The sequence below is a fragment of the Cebidichthys violaceus genome, unplaced genomic scaffold (assembly GCF_023349555.1).
Source record: "Cebidichthys violaceus isolate CVI_PGR_0920_01 unplaced genomic scaffold, fCebVio1.0.p SCAF_46, whole genome shotgun sequence".
NCBI classification, from domain to species: Eukaryota; Metazoa; Chordata; class Actinopteri; order Perciformes; family Stichaeidae; genus Cebidichthys; species Cebidichthys violaceus.
Genome location: NW_027176661.1, coordinates 633,164 through 646,118, shown reverse-complemented (window position 1 = coordinate 646,118; position 12,955 = coordinate 633,164). Strand labels below are relative to the sequence as shown.

General features: G+C 45.9%; 1 protein-coding gene across 3 annotated transcripts in view; it reads right to left on the bottom strand.

The window, feature by feature from the left end:
* Window positions 1–621: 621 nt before the first annotated feature.
* Window positions 622–12,955, bottom strand: part of LOC137886815 (E3 ubiquitin-protein ligase RNF43) — a 76,384-nt gene continuing 64,050 nt past the window's right edge. Inside the window, exons 3-10 of one of the 3 annotated variants that reach the window (XM_068729453.1) lie at window positions 6,754–6,828; window positions 6,519–6,653; window positions 6,264–6,365; window positions 6,009–6,179; window positions 5,803–5,905; window positions 3,968–5,479; window positions 3,796–3,853; window positions 622–3,619 (exon numbers count right to left, since the gene is read on the bottom strand). In XM_068729453.1, coding sequence (XP_068585554.1) covers window positions 3,804–3,853; window positions 3,968–5,479; window positions 5,803–5,905; window positions 6,009–6,179; window positions 6,264–6,365; window positions 6,519–6,653; window positions 6,754–6,828 — 2,148 coding nt within the window. In that variant the 3' untranslated portion in view covers window positions 622–3,619; window positions 3,796–3,803. Of the gene's footprint in view, window positions 3,854–3,967; window positions 5,480–5,802; window positions 5,906–6,008; window positions 6,180–6,263; window positions 6,366–6,518; window positions 6,654–6,753; window positions 6,829–12,955 lie in introns of all 3 variants that reach the window. The other 2 variants (XM_068729452.1, XM_068729454.1) reach the window with 2 other exon arrangements.

The following is a 12,955-nucleotide window of genomic DNA, read 5'->3' as shown; positions in this document are numbered from 1 at the left end:
AATATATGACTTGAAGTCATACTGAACTCAAAGTTAAAATCATTATCTACTCTGCCATGTCACTGAAATGTATTAGAAGATAAAAAAGACACTGTCACGTTTCAGCCTTTGCATCTGGCGTCTCCACAGTGACACGCTTGTTGCTGTACGGTGCAAAAACTCACAACAGCATTGTGGGTAAACGCGACACTGTAGATGCTCGACAACAGAACTCTTCACTGATGTTGGTGTTTTTTTGGTTAAATACCACGCCTATTACCACAGGGGTTTGGTTATATTACTTCCAAACTTATAAAAGCTATTTCATGATTCCATCATATAAGATAGCGTCGCTGGTTGATGTATGGCAACTAAAATCCACACTTAAAAGTATCACATTCCTTAACAATCTGTCACACTGACTCACATACACTCAGGGCAGAGTGCGTTGAGACTGAGTGTGGGAATATTCCTTTGTTTTCTACGAGCAATCACAGTATTGATGTTAACAAAAAGAAATATCAGACAATGCACAGGAAATGTAGAGATATCTCCGCAGTCGTGGTCTTGACGCGATCTTAAAATAAAATCCAATTGGTGGTTTCACCAGCAAAAAATATATATTCTGCACAGAGGTTTTATTTCAAAATAATTTATTTGCATATAATTGGAATGAAGACAGGTTGATACATCTGTGATGGCACTGGTCAGTTTCCATATAGAAACATTCAGTCTATACAGAAACCACTCTTTCAAACCTGGACAAAATGGATAAATATATTAGTAAATAAATATATTAGTGACATGTCACTATATTGAAATGTTCTATTATATATAAAATACAACACTATTTCATTTCTGGGTTGTTTTTTTGTTCTTGTTTTGTACATAAAGTATCCAAAATATACTGACATACCCCTTAAAGTTCTGGAGGGATTTTTTTACTCATAGAAAAAGGCAGTTTCAGCTCATTATTCTTGCAAGACATAACAAAACAAAACACATAAAACAACACAAAGAGAAAGATCTTGAACAGGATGAAATCGCATCAGATATTCTGCAGCATCACTCAACGCTATTTTCCACGTGCTGAAGGTTCTGGGCTTTTAAAAACAAAAAGAAGAATACTATATGTTTTATGTAGTTTTTTTAAAAATTATAAACCAGCTCAAGCCAAAGTGCTGCTTGTAATTCAGTCATTTCCATCTCAGTCGCCGAGACTGTTTGGATGCAAACAATAACAGACAAGGAAACACTGACACTTTAGCTGGAGGACGCTGTGTCGGTGACACATTCAAAGTGAGGTATTAGTACAATGGGACTGCAGTGCAACATGTCTGCATGATTGTCCAAAATATTGATGGTGTGCTCTTTAATCCTGGCATGCTCTCTTTGTCGTCATCGAACGCACATTTCATTCTGAGATTTAAGGAAAGGCTTGAAGCAGGGGGAGAAAAAGGCACAACGTAATAAGTTCACTGTGTTCAAGATTTTGCCTCTTTGGTTGGACGGGTAAGGGCTTAGTGTGTTGGGAGGTTCCTTATTTAGGATGATGAGCATTTCTGAATGAATAAGGCACATATGAGGCTTTAGTAAGTGCTACTGGTTACATTGCAATACCAATACACTCTTTGTCTGCTATTAAAGTGTATCTGAAGTGTGACTGCTGAGAAAAAAATAATTCCTTTTCACATTTTCACTGAGCCTTTAAGGGAAAGTCCACACTAGAACAGAATTCCTACTCCTTTGATCTCCGTTCATTGAGCCTGTCTGTGGTTAAGCAGGCCCTTTTAGACTGTCATCTACACAGTTGAAGTGTTCGGCGTAATTCTCCTCGGGTATAAACATCTTCTGTTCGTCAGTCTGCCTGAGCGGCTAAACTGAAGGAGAGGGAATAATAGGCAACTGTTGTTTTTAGCTTTGACGGATGGTTAAACATTCAAAAATGATTTATATGAACGAAAAATCAATCTTTAAAATATTGTATCTGATTTCTGATTTAAAGTGGATCTTCCTTCAAAGCCCCAAAAGCACGGATTAGCAATGCACTTTTACCACGACAAAGGATTCTTTTTTACCGATTCCGGTATCATTACTGTAACTAAGATGAATTCTTCCCATTTTTTCCAGTGTTTGATTGTTCCTGAGACATTTCTCAGGCTCTACCCATTACAGTTTGAAATCATGGGAAAGTATTATAATTAGTTATATAATTAAAAAGTCACTATCTCTTTTCTATGGCTGCAATGTAGAACATTATTCTAGAGCTTTAGTTGCTGGAAGACAACTGGAGAGCATATCCTGCTGAAGGATAACACAACATTGTGATGAATTAGGCATTAAGAGAGCAGAGGATAAAGGCCTGTTCACTCCACACTGATCGGGGCTTTGACAGCACTGAGGTCAAACATGTGACGTAACTATTGGCAACAGAAATGATGAGAACAAGACAATAGCTCGTAATGACGACGACATAATTCAGTCAAACTGGTTCATTATCAAAGGTTAAAAAAAAAAAAATCACAGACTGCTAAAAACGAAACAGAAAATGATCCAAACACATAGAACGAACATGTTGAAAACAGCTGCCATTGTTGAAATAATGAAAACAGGGCCCATGCGAGGCTCAGCCACCTCAGCGAACGCTCACTGTCCGAGGGGCCGAGCGTCAACTTTTCTCTCTATTTGGACAGGCCAGACTGCCAAGAGGATAACTTTTAGTGGAGTTTATGGGAGCTACATGGTTGTGACCAAAAAAACAAACAAAAAAAAACATCACTACAGCAGTACCTTTAAAGACCCCCCTGTGTGAGGCATATTAAGAAATCTGAGCTGAGGTAGGCTGGAGAAGGAAGACAAAGATCACGCGAGTGAAAGTAAGTACCTCTAAAACAAAGTTATGTTGCAATAGAGTGAGCGATGCAGAGAGTCTCACTCCACGAGGGCTCGACACCCGAAGCGAGGATCATTCGTCGCTTGTCCCTAAGGAGCATGGGAACTCGTGACATCATGTCGGTAATGAATATTCTTCCTGTAGCTGATGAGGAGAAACAGAAAAAACACTTTTTTTCCCCCATTGTGGTGAGTCGTTTCCCCAGCAACTCCCAAACATTCAAATCATTCAATATATTTTCAACAACATTATGAAGGGTCAGGTAATTTCTTTTTTTTAGCATTATTAAATCACGGTGATTTCAATCTAACTCAGCTCTCAAAGAGCATTTGAGCTTTGAATCCCCGCGGGAAGCTGGGGAGTCCTCTGAACGAAGGCATTGCTGGTGGAATTAAGTGGAAGACATGAGAGCCAATGAGAGAGGCTTGTCCATTCTGGCTCCTGTGTAGCAGCATGACAACGGGGATGCAACAAGTTCTCACACACCAGACTCCTCTTCTGATCCTGTGGACGCAAAGAACAGCTCAGGTCATCTTTAAAATATAATACAAATGAAAAAAACAAACAAAGAATACAAAAAGAAAATGTTATGCAGGTCTAAAAGGATCATTACTCGTTATTTTCTCCATGTTTGCTATTGGTAATAAAAACACTTTACTGTACTTACCAAATGGCTGAGGACAGACAGGTGAAGAAACACAAGCAGTCAGATGAACATACAGGTTGTAAAAAAGCACCCAGGTTAGCCTAAATTATCCGAAAGGGAAAACAAAATGCTTACCCAAAACTGTCCATTGTGAACGTCCAACAGACTGATTTTCTTTTTTACCTTCTGTACTTGCCGTACTTACTGTAGCTCTTAATGAGTGACATTTCAGGTGGTTTAACAAATAAAGCGGTTTCCCCAAATCTGGCTTGTTTACCTGTCAGATCATCTGACTGCTCTCGTTTTCTTGCGCGTTCCGACCTCGCTGTACTTCGCTGTACACACACACAACCAATAGAAATGATGGCCAAAACTATGACAATAATAACCCAAAATGATCCTTTCAGTCTACAGGACTGGTCATGTTGTAAAACAAGTGAGACACCCACCCTGATTGTGGTGTAATGTTTGGCAGTACAAACAAATGTCTGTGTTGCGGTCAGCGGCGGGGCTGTGGTGGAACCTGCAGGGTGGCCTGTCCATAGAGGTCCCAGGCCCCAAGAGCTGAGGCTCTGAGTGGGCTTGCTGCACCCGCTTTTGCCACACAACGTGGGCCCCGGCATAGCAAGGCCAGTCCTCCATACCTACAGAGTCCAGAATGAGGGGCACGGGGAGCAATGCAGGGTGCAGATCAGGGGGCGAGCAGCAGAAGCCCGGGCCCTGACCGTAGTGGATGTGGATGCTACGGTCGTCCTGCAGGTCTAGGCTCTGGTGGAAGCGAACAGAGGGGCCATCAAGCACACAGCCACCCACTCGCCCGAGAGGAGCAGGAGGGTGTCCGTGTCCCTGGTGGCAGCAGTGGGGTTGAAGCTGTAAAGGGATTGAGGACACCTGTACAGGAGGTCCCGTAGGGCCACTGGGGTCATGGTCCTGGCACTCTGTCCCAGGACTGGGCCGATCTGTGGGGTCTGGCTTTGGGCACTGGCAGGGGCTGTGCATAGGAGGGCAGACAGGCGAGTCTCTTTCAAGGACGAGAGCAGCAGGTGCAGCAGCTGCAGCGGTGGCGGCCCCCTGCTCCTCGTCCGAGCCTCTGCTCGGGCCCTGGCTGTGCTCCCCCTCCTCATAGTGGTGGTGTCTGTGGCGGTGGTAGTGGATGTGGCTGAACACAGTCTGCGGCTGCTCTTCGGGGCAGCCTGCTTTGTTCACCACAGAATCCAAAGACCTGGGCCGGGCCTGGGCGCTCGCCTCCAGGCTGTTCCTGCGGGGGGCGCGCCCAGAACCTGGCCCATAATACACAAACGGATCGTAGTCACTGCTCAGAGAGCTACGGAAGGTGGACCAGCTGCCATAAACCCCCTGCAGGGACACGTCAGTGCAGTTGAGAACGGAGTCGCTGGAGGAGCCGTGGCAGGGCCCTGAGCTGGAGTCGCTCGCCGGCCCGTCGGCCAAGTATCCGCTGCGCTCCGTGTGGTAGCTGCCGCCTGAGCAGCTGCCGTCGTCCTGCCTGCCGTGGGCCGGCGCTCCATGGGGCTGCGGCGTGACGGAAGTGGTTGGGTGCAGTCGCGAGCTGGACGCACTGCGCTGGGCCGGACAGGACGAGCGATAGTTGTGGCAGGACCGACGGGGGGTGTAGTGGTGAGTGGACGTCCTGCAGTTACCTCCAATCCTGTGGGGCCTCCCGGGACCCTCTGCAGGAAGGTGGAACCCACAGCTGGACGCAAGCGGCCTGCTGGCCAGGAAATGTAGCGTTTGGGGTTCCACGGCGGAAGGGCCAGTGTAGTGGCCCAGCGTGGGATAAGGTCCTGAGGGTCCGCGAGGATAGTGGGGCCTCATAGAGAAAGGGATGGCATGCTGGGGGAAGGGGTGGTTGCGCGGGCCGCTGTAAGGCTGAGGGTGCAGGAAACCCTGGCTTTGCTCTGGACTCTGCTGGAGCCTGTTCCTCTGGGGCTGCCGCTCCGTCCCTGTGGAGCACAGCAGCAGTCAGAATACACAAAATACTGCAGGGTCACAGCAACTTCTATTTAAAAAGCACTTATTACTGCAGATTCAAAAAGGGGTTAAGTTTTCAGAGATATGGCAGATTCTTGTCCAAAACATGCCAGAGTTCTTATTATAATTTGACATCAAATCTTAAGACAAAAAGGAAATGACAAATTGACTAAAATTCTTCTATTGGCAGCATTGAGTCCAGATGGTTCAAAAAACAAGAAGGCCTCAATTTTTAAAAGAAAATGATTGAGTCAGTCATATTTCCATATTTGACTGGAAATATGCTTTTCCTCACCCATGATGTTGTGCATGCAGAGGGGACAGGTGCGGTGTTGCAGCAGCCAGGGGTCGACGCAGTCTTTGTGGAACTCATGAGCACAGGAGATGATCCTCAAATGCTGGGGGGCGAAAGCGAGACAGAGGTAAATTTGATGACGAACAGCTGACGGAGGGCGGCTAAATCTACAGATACAGGATGCTCCTCGCTCTCTCTCCTCTTACCTGGCCGTCCTGGAAGTCCTCCAGGCAGATGGCACAGACGGGGCTGGAGTTGGAGCTGCTGGCTGACCCCCAGGCCGCTCGGTTGCGCTGGGAGCCCGAGCAGCCCTGGGAGCTGTAGGTTGTGGTCTCCAGACGACTGATGGCCTGCATGGTCTGCTGATGGACAGAGTCCTGCATGCACAAGAAGCGAGGGGTTAGAAAAAACCTTTAAAAAAAAATCTCCAACTGAGCTGTGCATCCTTTGCTTTCACTCACCCAGGTCCTGTTGGACTTGCACTTGTAGCGGAATGCGAAGATTAGAACAATGGTCAGAATCGCGAGGACAATGGTGAGCAGAATGCCCACATCATAATGAGGCTGAAATGGACAGAGAGCAAGATGTTTGTATTATTTCACAGATTACTGTAACATGTCTTTAATGACTTTAAGATGACAACGTGTGACGTATGGCCAGACAATTTAAAGGAAAGCCAGACAGAGAGAGCTGTGTGTACGGGTTTCAGGTCTTACCCATCTGGGCTGCTCCACCATGATCTCAATACGAACTTTGGCCTCCTCGTTCTTGTTGACCAGACCCATCAACTCCTCGGCATCCTCCGCCTCCACCAGCACCACTGGACGCGGAAGGGAGTCCGTTTCTCGCAGCTGTGTGGAGAAAGACACAAGTGTGACATTTCTGTGAGCTTTCTCTGTCTTTGATCATTTGTAGATTGATGTAGCTGTAGCTCCGTGTCTGTGCACTCACCTCAGCAGCAGCATTGGCGTCATCACTGACATCAAAGATAACAGCCTGAGCTCCTTTGTCCAATGCCATGCGGGCCTGAAGGAGACAACACGGGAGAGGAGACAGTTCAACACAAAACATTCAGACAGCAAGGACATTTTCAGGGGATTCTTATGCTCGTGTGATGAGGATAATGAAGAGAAAGTACATATTCAGAAGGAAAGCTCATCGTCCACGCAACAGAGAACATCTGCCCGTTATGCAACATACCATTTAGGGTCTTAACCCATCACTAGGTGGCAGTCATGCACTGAGCGTCAGGCACCAACAACACAGACCAAAGTACAGCTCCTCCTGACACTTTTTCCACCTGATTCTGGAAGCCAAACATGGAATCTGAAGGCCACGGCACCAATCTGCTGTCCAATTGGACCTTTCTGTAACGTTAGAGAGCGAAGCCCAAAGAAATAGTGCAAGACTATTGAAGCAGAGTGAAAATTAATATGCGTCACACTGAAAATCAAATGTCCCCGACATGCAAACAGGGATGCTTTGTATTCAAACTAGGCTCTGAGAGTGTGCATTCATTCATTACGTCATTTTACAGTGTGTTATTTTAAGATATAGTGAACAAGCACGGTGGCACATCAGTGAACCAGTTGCTGCCCAGTGGTGCTCAGTGGCACAGGCAATGTAGGCAGTGACTAACAGCTGGATAAGGCCAGAAGAGCACGGCCAGCTTGTTGTCTTATTGTGTTTACTTTTATTTTCTTTCATACCCAGGCCTGCAGATCGCTCCACTCTGTTCACCAGCTAGTCTCCAACCGTGTCTGTCTGCAAGCTTGTTGCTGAGCAGGTAGTGTACTGTTGTTGTTTTCAGAGCTTTTTGACTTAAATCAGCAGCCTGCTGTTGCATTAACTGATGTCATGAGAGCGGTGAGAGCGAACCGATTGCTTCATTACGAGAATAACAGATGTGGCAATGCAGCGACAGGTGGAGCAACGGTGAACGTTAAAACACACCGAAACAATAGCACAAGTGGTCAGCGGACTCACTCAATAATCTCAGTAACATAGCAATGAGCTAACGTTAGCCACCATAAGCTACTGGTAATAACAGACCAAGTGAAGCTGCAGCAGCAAATGGATCAACTGTGCATTTTATTTGTAAAAGACTGAGGGGCGAAGCCACAAAGAATGGATGGCACCCCGAATTGTGCATCAGGTGCAACAGCTGTCTGCCCCCGTCTCAAGGTCTGATTCACAAAAAGGCGCAAACACGCCAATGAAGCCTCAAACTGTGTACATGCTGTTGCTGCTACTGACCTCCATGACATGGACTGGTTTGAACCGAGTATCAATCCCGCTCTGTGTGTAAGTTTCTCTGAAATAAGTTTTTTGTTATCAGTGTAAAAAGCCCTAGAAAGGCTTTCTGGAGCATCACCAGAAGACGGCGAGAGAAGAAAAAAGCAGCCTTTTCATCAATGTCTCATCACGTGCTCTCAAGCGTCTGGCATCTGCCAGCGCTTAATGAGGAGGAGACAAGTTTAAAACACCTAATCACCCGGGTCAAACACACAGGGCTTTCTCGCCTACTGTTCGCAACACAGGCCAGGGAGGAGCACACACACACACACACACACACACACGCACGCACACGCACGCACACGCACTGAAGACATTTACAAATTCAGGTAAAAGGATCACTCAGTTGATCCATTAATCGTGTTAGTGGAAAACTTCTTTTGTGGAGTGGCTGCATGGAATTCAGATCACCAAAAAAGAGAGAGTCAGTGTGTGACCATGAAGAAGCTTCCTTTGTTCACCCAGAATGTCAGAAGAGTACCCCTCCTACACCTCAAAGTACATTGAAGATCATGACTTGAAAAGCACCTAAATGCCCATCTGTCTGTGTGTGTGAGTGTATGTTTTTGTGCCCAATGAAGCCGAGAGTTAACAACATTGTTCCAGAGAAACGCTGGTGGCCGTAGTATTTACGGTCAGAGGGAGGTCAAATAAAAAATGAACACATCCCCTTTGATCTGGTTTCCAGCTGTGGTTCCACAGCCTTTCCCCTGTTTCATCAGAACAGTAATTGTAGTACGTGCATGGGCCTAAATGGGGCGCGGTCACGTAGGAGGAAAAAAAGGAAAAAGCAAAATCTGTGACATGTGAGAATTTGCTTTACCTGGGGTTCAAAAGTTCCCTTATGCGGCATTATAAGCCCATACGTCCTGTAATCGTGGTGATCTTGTGGTTCAATACCCACACACACACACACAAAGAAGGACACAAGCAGTTTCAAATAGTTTTCTATAGTTCGAGAACACATCACAATATACTTCTCAAATGACTGCTGCTGTGGTCGTATCATATCACAGCATTAGCAGCAGTGACACCAGTGTGTTCGGCAAGCCATGCTCCGCTATAGAGCCACGGACCCGGAAGAGGCCCGAGAGATCTCGTTACGCAATTATTGGAGGATATATTTAACCTTTAATGCCGCAATGAAAAGCTGTGACGCTAACAGGGCGAGTTTAAAGGACTGCCAGCACGAGGGTTTCAACATCTCCGGGGTTTGTCACGGTCGGAACTGAAACAGACATCGCTGTGGTTAGGCAGACACCCAAATTTCAAGTGTCTATCTATCTATCTATCTATCTATCTATCTATCTATCTATCTATCTATCTATCTATCTATCTATCTATCTATCTATCTATCCTCGTGGAGGTGCAACTCGACACGTGGGATTCAACAATTTGGTATTTGAGTAAACATTACTCAAATGATTGCGGCATCGTAAACGACTGCGGTTCGTCGGCGGCTGAAAAACTAACTAACAACAAGAGTCTGCCTTTGACGCTGATTGGATTTAGACAGAGGGTGAAGTCTCGCCGTGACCCGCGAAACAGAATGTCATTATTTCAGACGAGGAGCAGCAGGTAGCAGAGAGCTCTCAGCATGAGCGAGCTGTCACAAACATAAACACACCTGAGGGCAAAGAGGCACTGTGAGGTCACACAGGTACACCAGCAGGTACGCATTCAGCACAGACCGCCTATTTATTGCAGTTGTTTTTTTTTATGTGTCATATGAAAATATATATCTGTATCTCACAGTTACTACGAGGACATTTCCAACTTTGGAGCCTTCAATATCTCACGTTTGTAAAAAAAAAACCAATAACTTCAGATGCCCTCAGGATAATTTGAAAGCTGCTACAATCTCATAAAAAATTTGACACATAGTGGCATTCAATTGTAACACCTAATGAAGTTGATGGGAGTAAATTGAATTATTTCTATTTTCAAATTGTTGATAGATGATACCGTTATCGTGAATTATTTTGTAGTGAAAACCTAATATTGGGACTAATTCCCACAGCCACTCCAGAACCTATGCTCCTCCTCCGAGCAGCACTTGGCGGGCGGCAGTATTAACCACAGCTAATACTGTGGGTATACAGCTAATACCCCCCCCAAGTGTGACCCAGTGGCTTCATAACCTTTGACTTTTGACAGCAGATTTGATTTAAATCTGTGCGTTAAACGGGCAACAGCATGTCATGTATTCTCATATCCATTTGTTTTTTCCATGTACCAGAATAAATCTACCAATGGAGTGAGATAATTTGACTTGTTCCAGAAGTGGCCGGCGTTTCGCTTGTTTTAGGAATTTCCTATAAATTAGTTTCAGCAAAACAATACAGAGCAAGGCAGGACAGAGAACTAGAAACAACATTTCCACTCTTACAAAAACATTTTTTTGGAATTGGAACCAGATTAAATAATTTCTCTCAGTTGAGAAGCACCACACGCTCCCTAACTCACCACCAAAAACCTGCATGGTGTTGCGCTCCCTCGCTCTCCGATGACCCTTCATGCATCTTTAAAGCACGCCACCAGACTCCATTTAACTCAATCTAACTTGTCTTTTCCTCAGCGAGACTATCCACATCATTCATTGCATGGGTAAATTACACCATGGAATAATATGTGTGGGAATAATGGGTGAGAGTGAAAGAAGGTGGAGGGAAAAAACAAACAGAGAAGGGCGGGAGAGGAGTGAAGCGAGCAGGCTGTGGTGCTGCTGCATTAAAGTGTCTAATGACAGAGCACAGAGCTCCGGCCTGCAGGTCTGAGGCCGACTCTCTGGTCTGTCATTTCTCCTGACTGGCCCGGCACACTGGAACCATTACCGATGCACTGGGACGTCGCTAAATGAAGACGTCCCAGTGACTGGTGGGGAAATACTTGGGGATGGGGGTGGGGATGGATTGGGGGGGGGTTAACTGGGCATGCCATTTAATGTAAAGTATTAGTCGACCCTTTACGTCTTCAGGATTGTCTATCAGCAACAGGAGATACCAGGACTTAATTGATTCATGGAATCAACAGACAGTTTGGAGATTCGCCCGCTGGTCAGTTTACCTGTCACATGATGCGAGCACAGATAATAAAATGATCTGCGGTAGATTGTTGATGGAGGTTGTGCTTCGACTAAGTTTACCCTGATAGCATGCTAAACATTTGATACTTAACAGTAAACACAAAGTACAGCTGAAGCTGATGGGAATGTCTTTCCTCTTTACAGTTGGTAGGTCGGTTGGATGCAAAGTAAGGGAATCACCAAAGTCAGAGGGGACCATGTCCAGTCTGGGAACCATGAATGATCGTTCAAATTTAAATGGCGATTCATCCAATGGTTACTGAGATATTTGGACCAAAGTGGTGGACGATTGGACAGATAGATGGACAGATGTCCACACTGCCAGCGTAGCAAATAAAGACAATCGCTGCACAGCATGAGCATATAGAATTTTTAACAATTTTTAACAATTATTAGACAATTCATTTTGAACGCACTGAGCAATATTATAAAAGAGACAGGACAGTTAAAGTTCTCCTCGTGACTACATTCCTTCTGCTTCTTCTCTCCTGGTGCACTTCCAACAACGCTGAAATGGACAGCTTTGCTTTAAATATTGTTTACCTTGCTTTAAAGCTGTCTATTTAAGTCTAATTGTGTGTGAATAACTGTTCCGTGTGTGTGTGTGTGCTGTGTGATTGCCGGGTGCTAGCCACTGGCTGAGCGGCAGTTGAGTTGGTTTGGAGGAGGGAAGGGTGTGGCCCTGCTGGGTATCCATTACTCACAGGGGTACTTTGATGTGGGGCCGCTAGAGGGGGGCGAGTAATGTATGAAGAGAGGGGGGGGGGGGCTGGAGGGGCCGGGCGGGCATGCCAGGGCAGGTGAGCAGATTCTACGCTCTCAGGAAAAGTATTGAGCCCAAGGGGGTGGGCCTGAATCACACACACAAACACACACACACACACACACACACACACACACACACACACACACACACACACACACACACACACACTCCTCCTTATAACTTCCATTCATTCTGTAACACACACACACACAGAAACACTAAATCCAGAAGCTGGGCTCGTCCACTCTTCTCGTGCAGTGGAGCAAGAGAGACACTGGAAAAAGTTATGAACCCGATCTGCCTGTCTGGAGGTGAGAGAGGTCGTCGAGAGAACAAATAGCATTAAAGCTCAGCCCGCCCTCCTTCTTCCTCCTCTCTGCACTCCCCTCGTCCCCCTCTCGTTAGCAGGCCCCGGCTACACCGGGACACGCATTTGAAAGGCGAAGCACAGGGCGACAGAGAGAGAGAGAGCGAGAGAGAGAGAGAAAGACCAACGTCATCTGATACGCTATCACCTGCTAAACACGTCCCCCGAAACATCAAAGAGCCGGGACAGATGTGGCTGCCAGTGATGGAGCCCAGAGGCTCGATCGATCACACACACGGCACCACGTGACCTCCCGTTTCACTTCTTAAACCCAGCCCAGCCCGATACCCGGGCAGAGGGGAGGTTTCACGGCCAGTAAAACATGTAAAAAAAAAAAGTGTTGTGATTTTGAAGACGGAGAAGCTGTGGAATAAAAGGAATATCTCTAGATTTGCATAAATAAGCTTTGCTTTCTTGATGAGTAAAAAAAGAATAACATCGCATCTGCATGATAATATGTAGCTAGAGCCAAGAAATGGTTAGTTTAGCTTAGCATGGAGACTGAAAACAGAGGGAAACAGACAGCGTGGATCAGTCAGAAGGTAAAAGAAAGAGAATCTGTCGGCAAGCATCTCACCAGCGTAAAAACGACGTCGCATTTTTGACATTGTCATGTTTTTATCCAATGGTACATTCACCA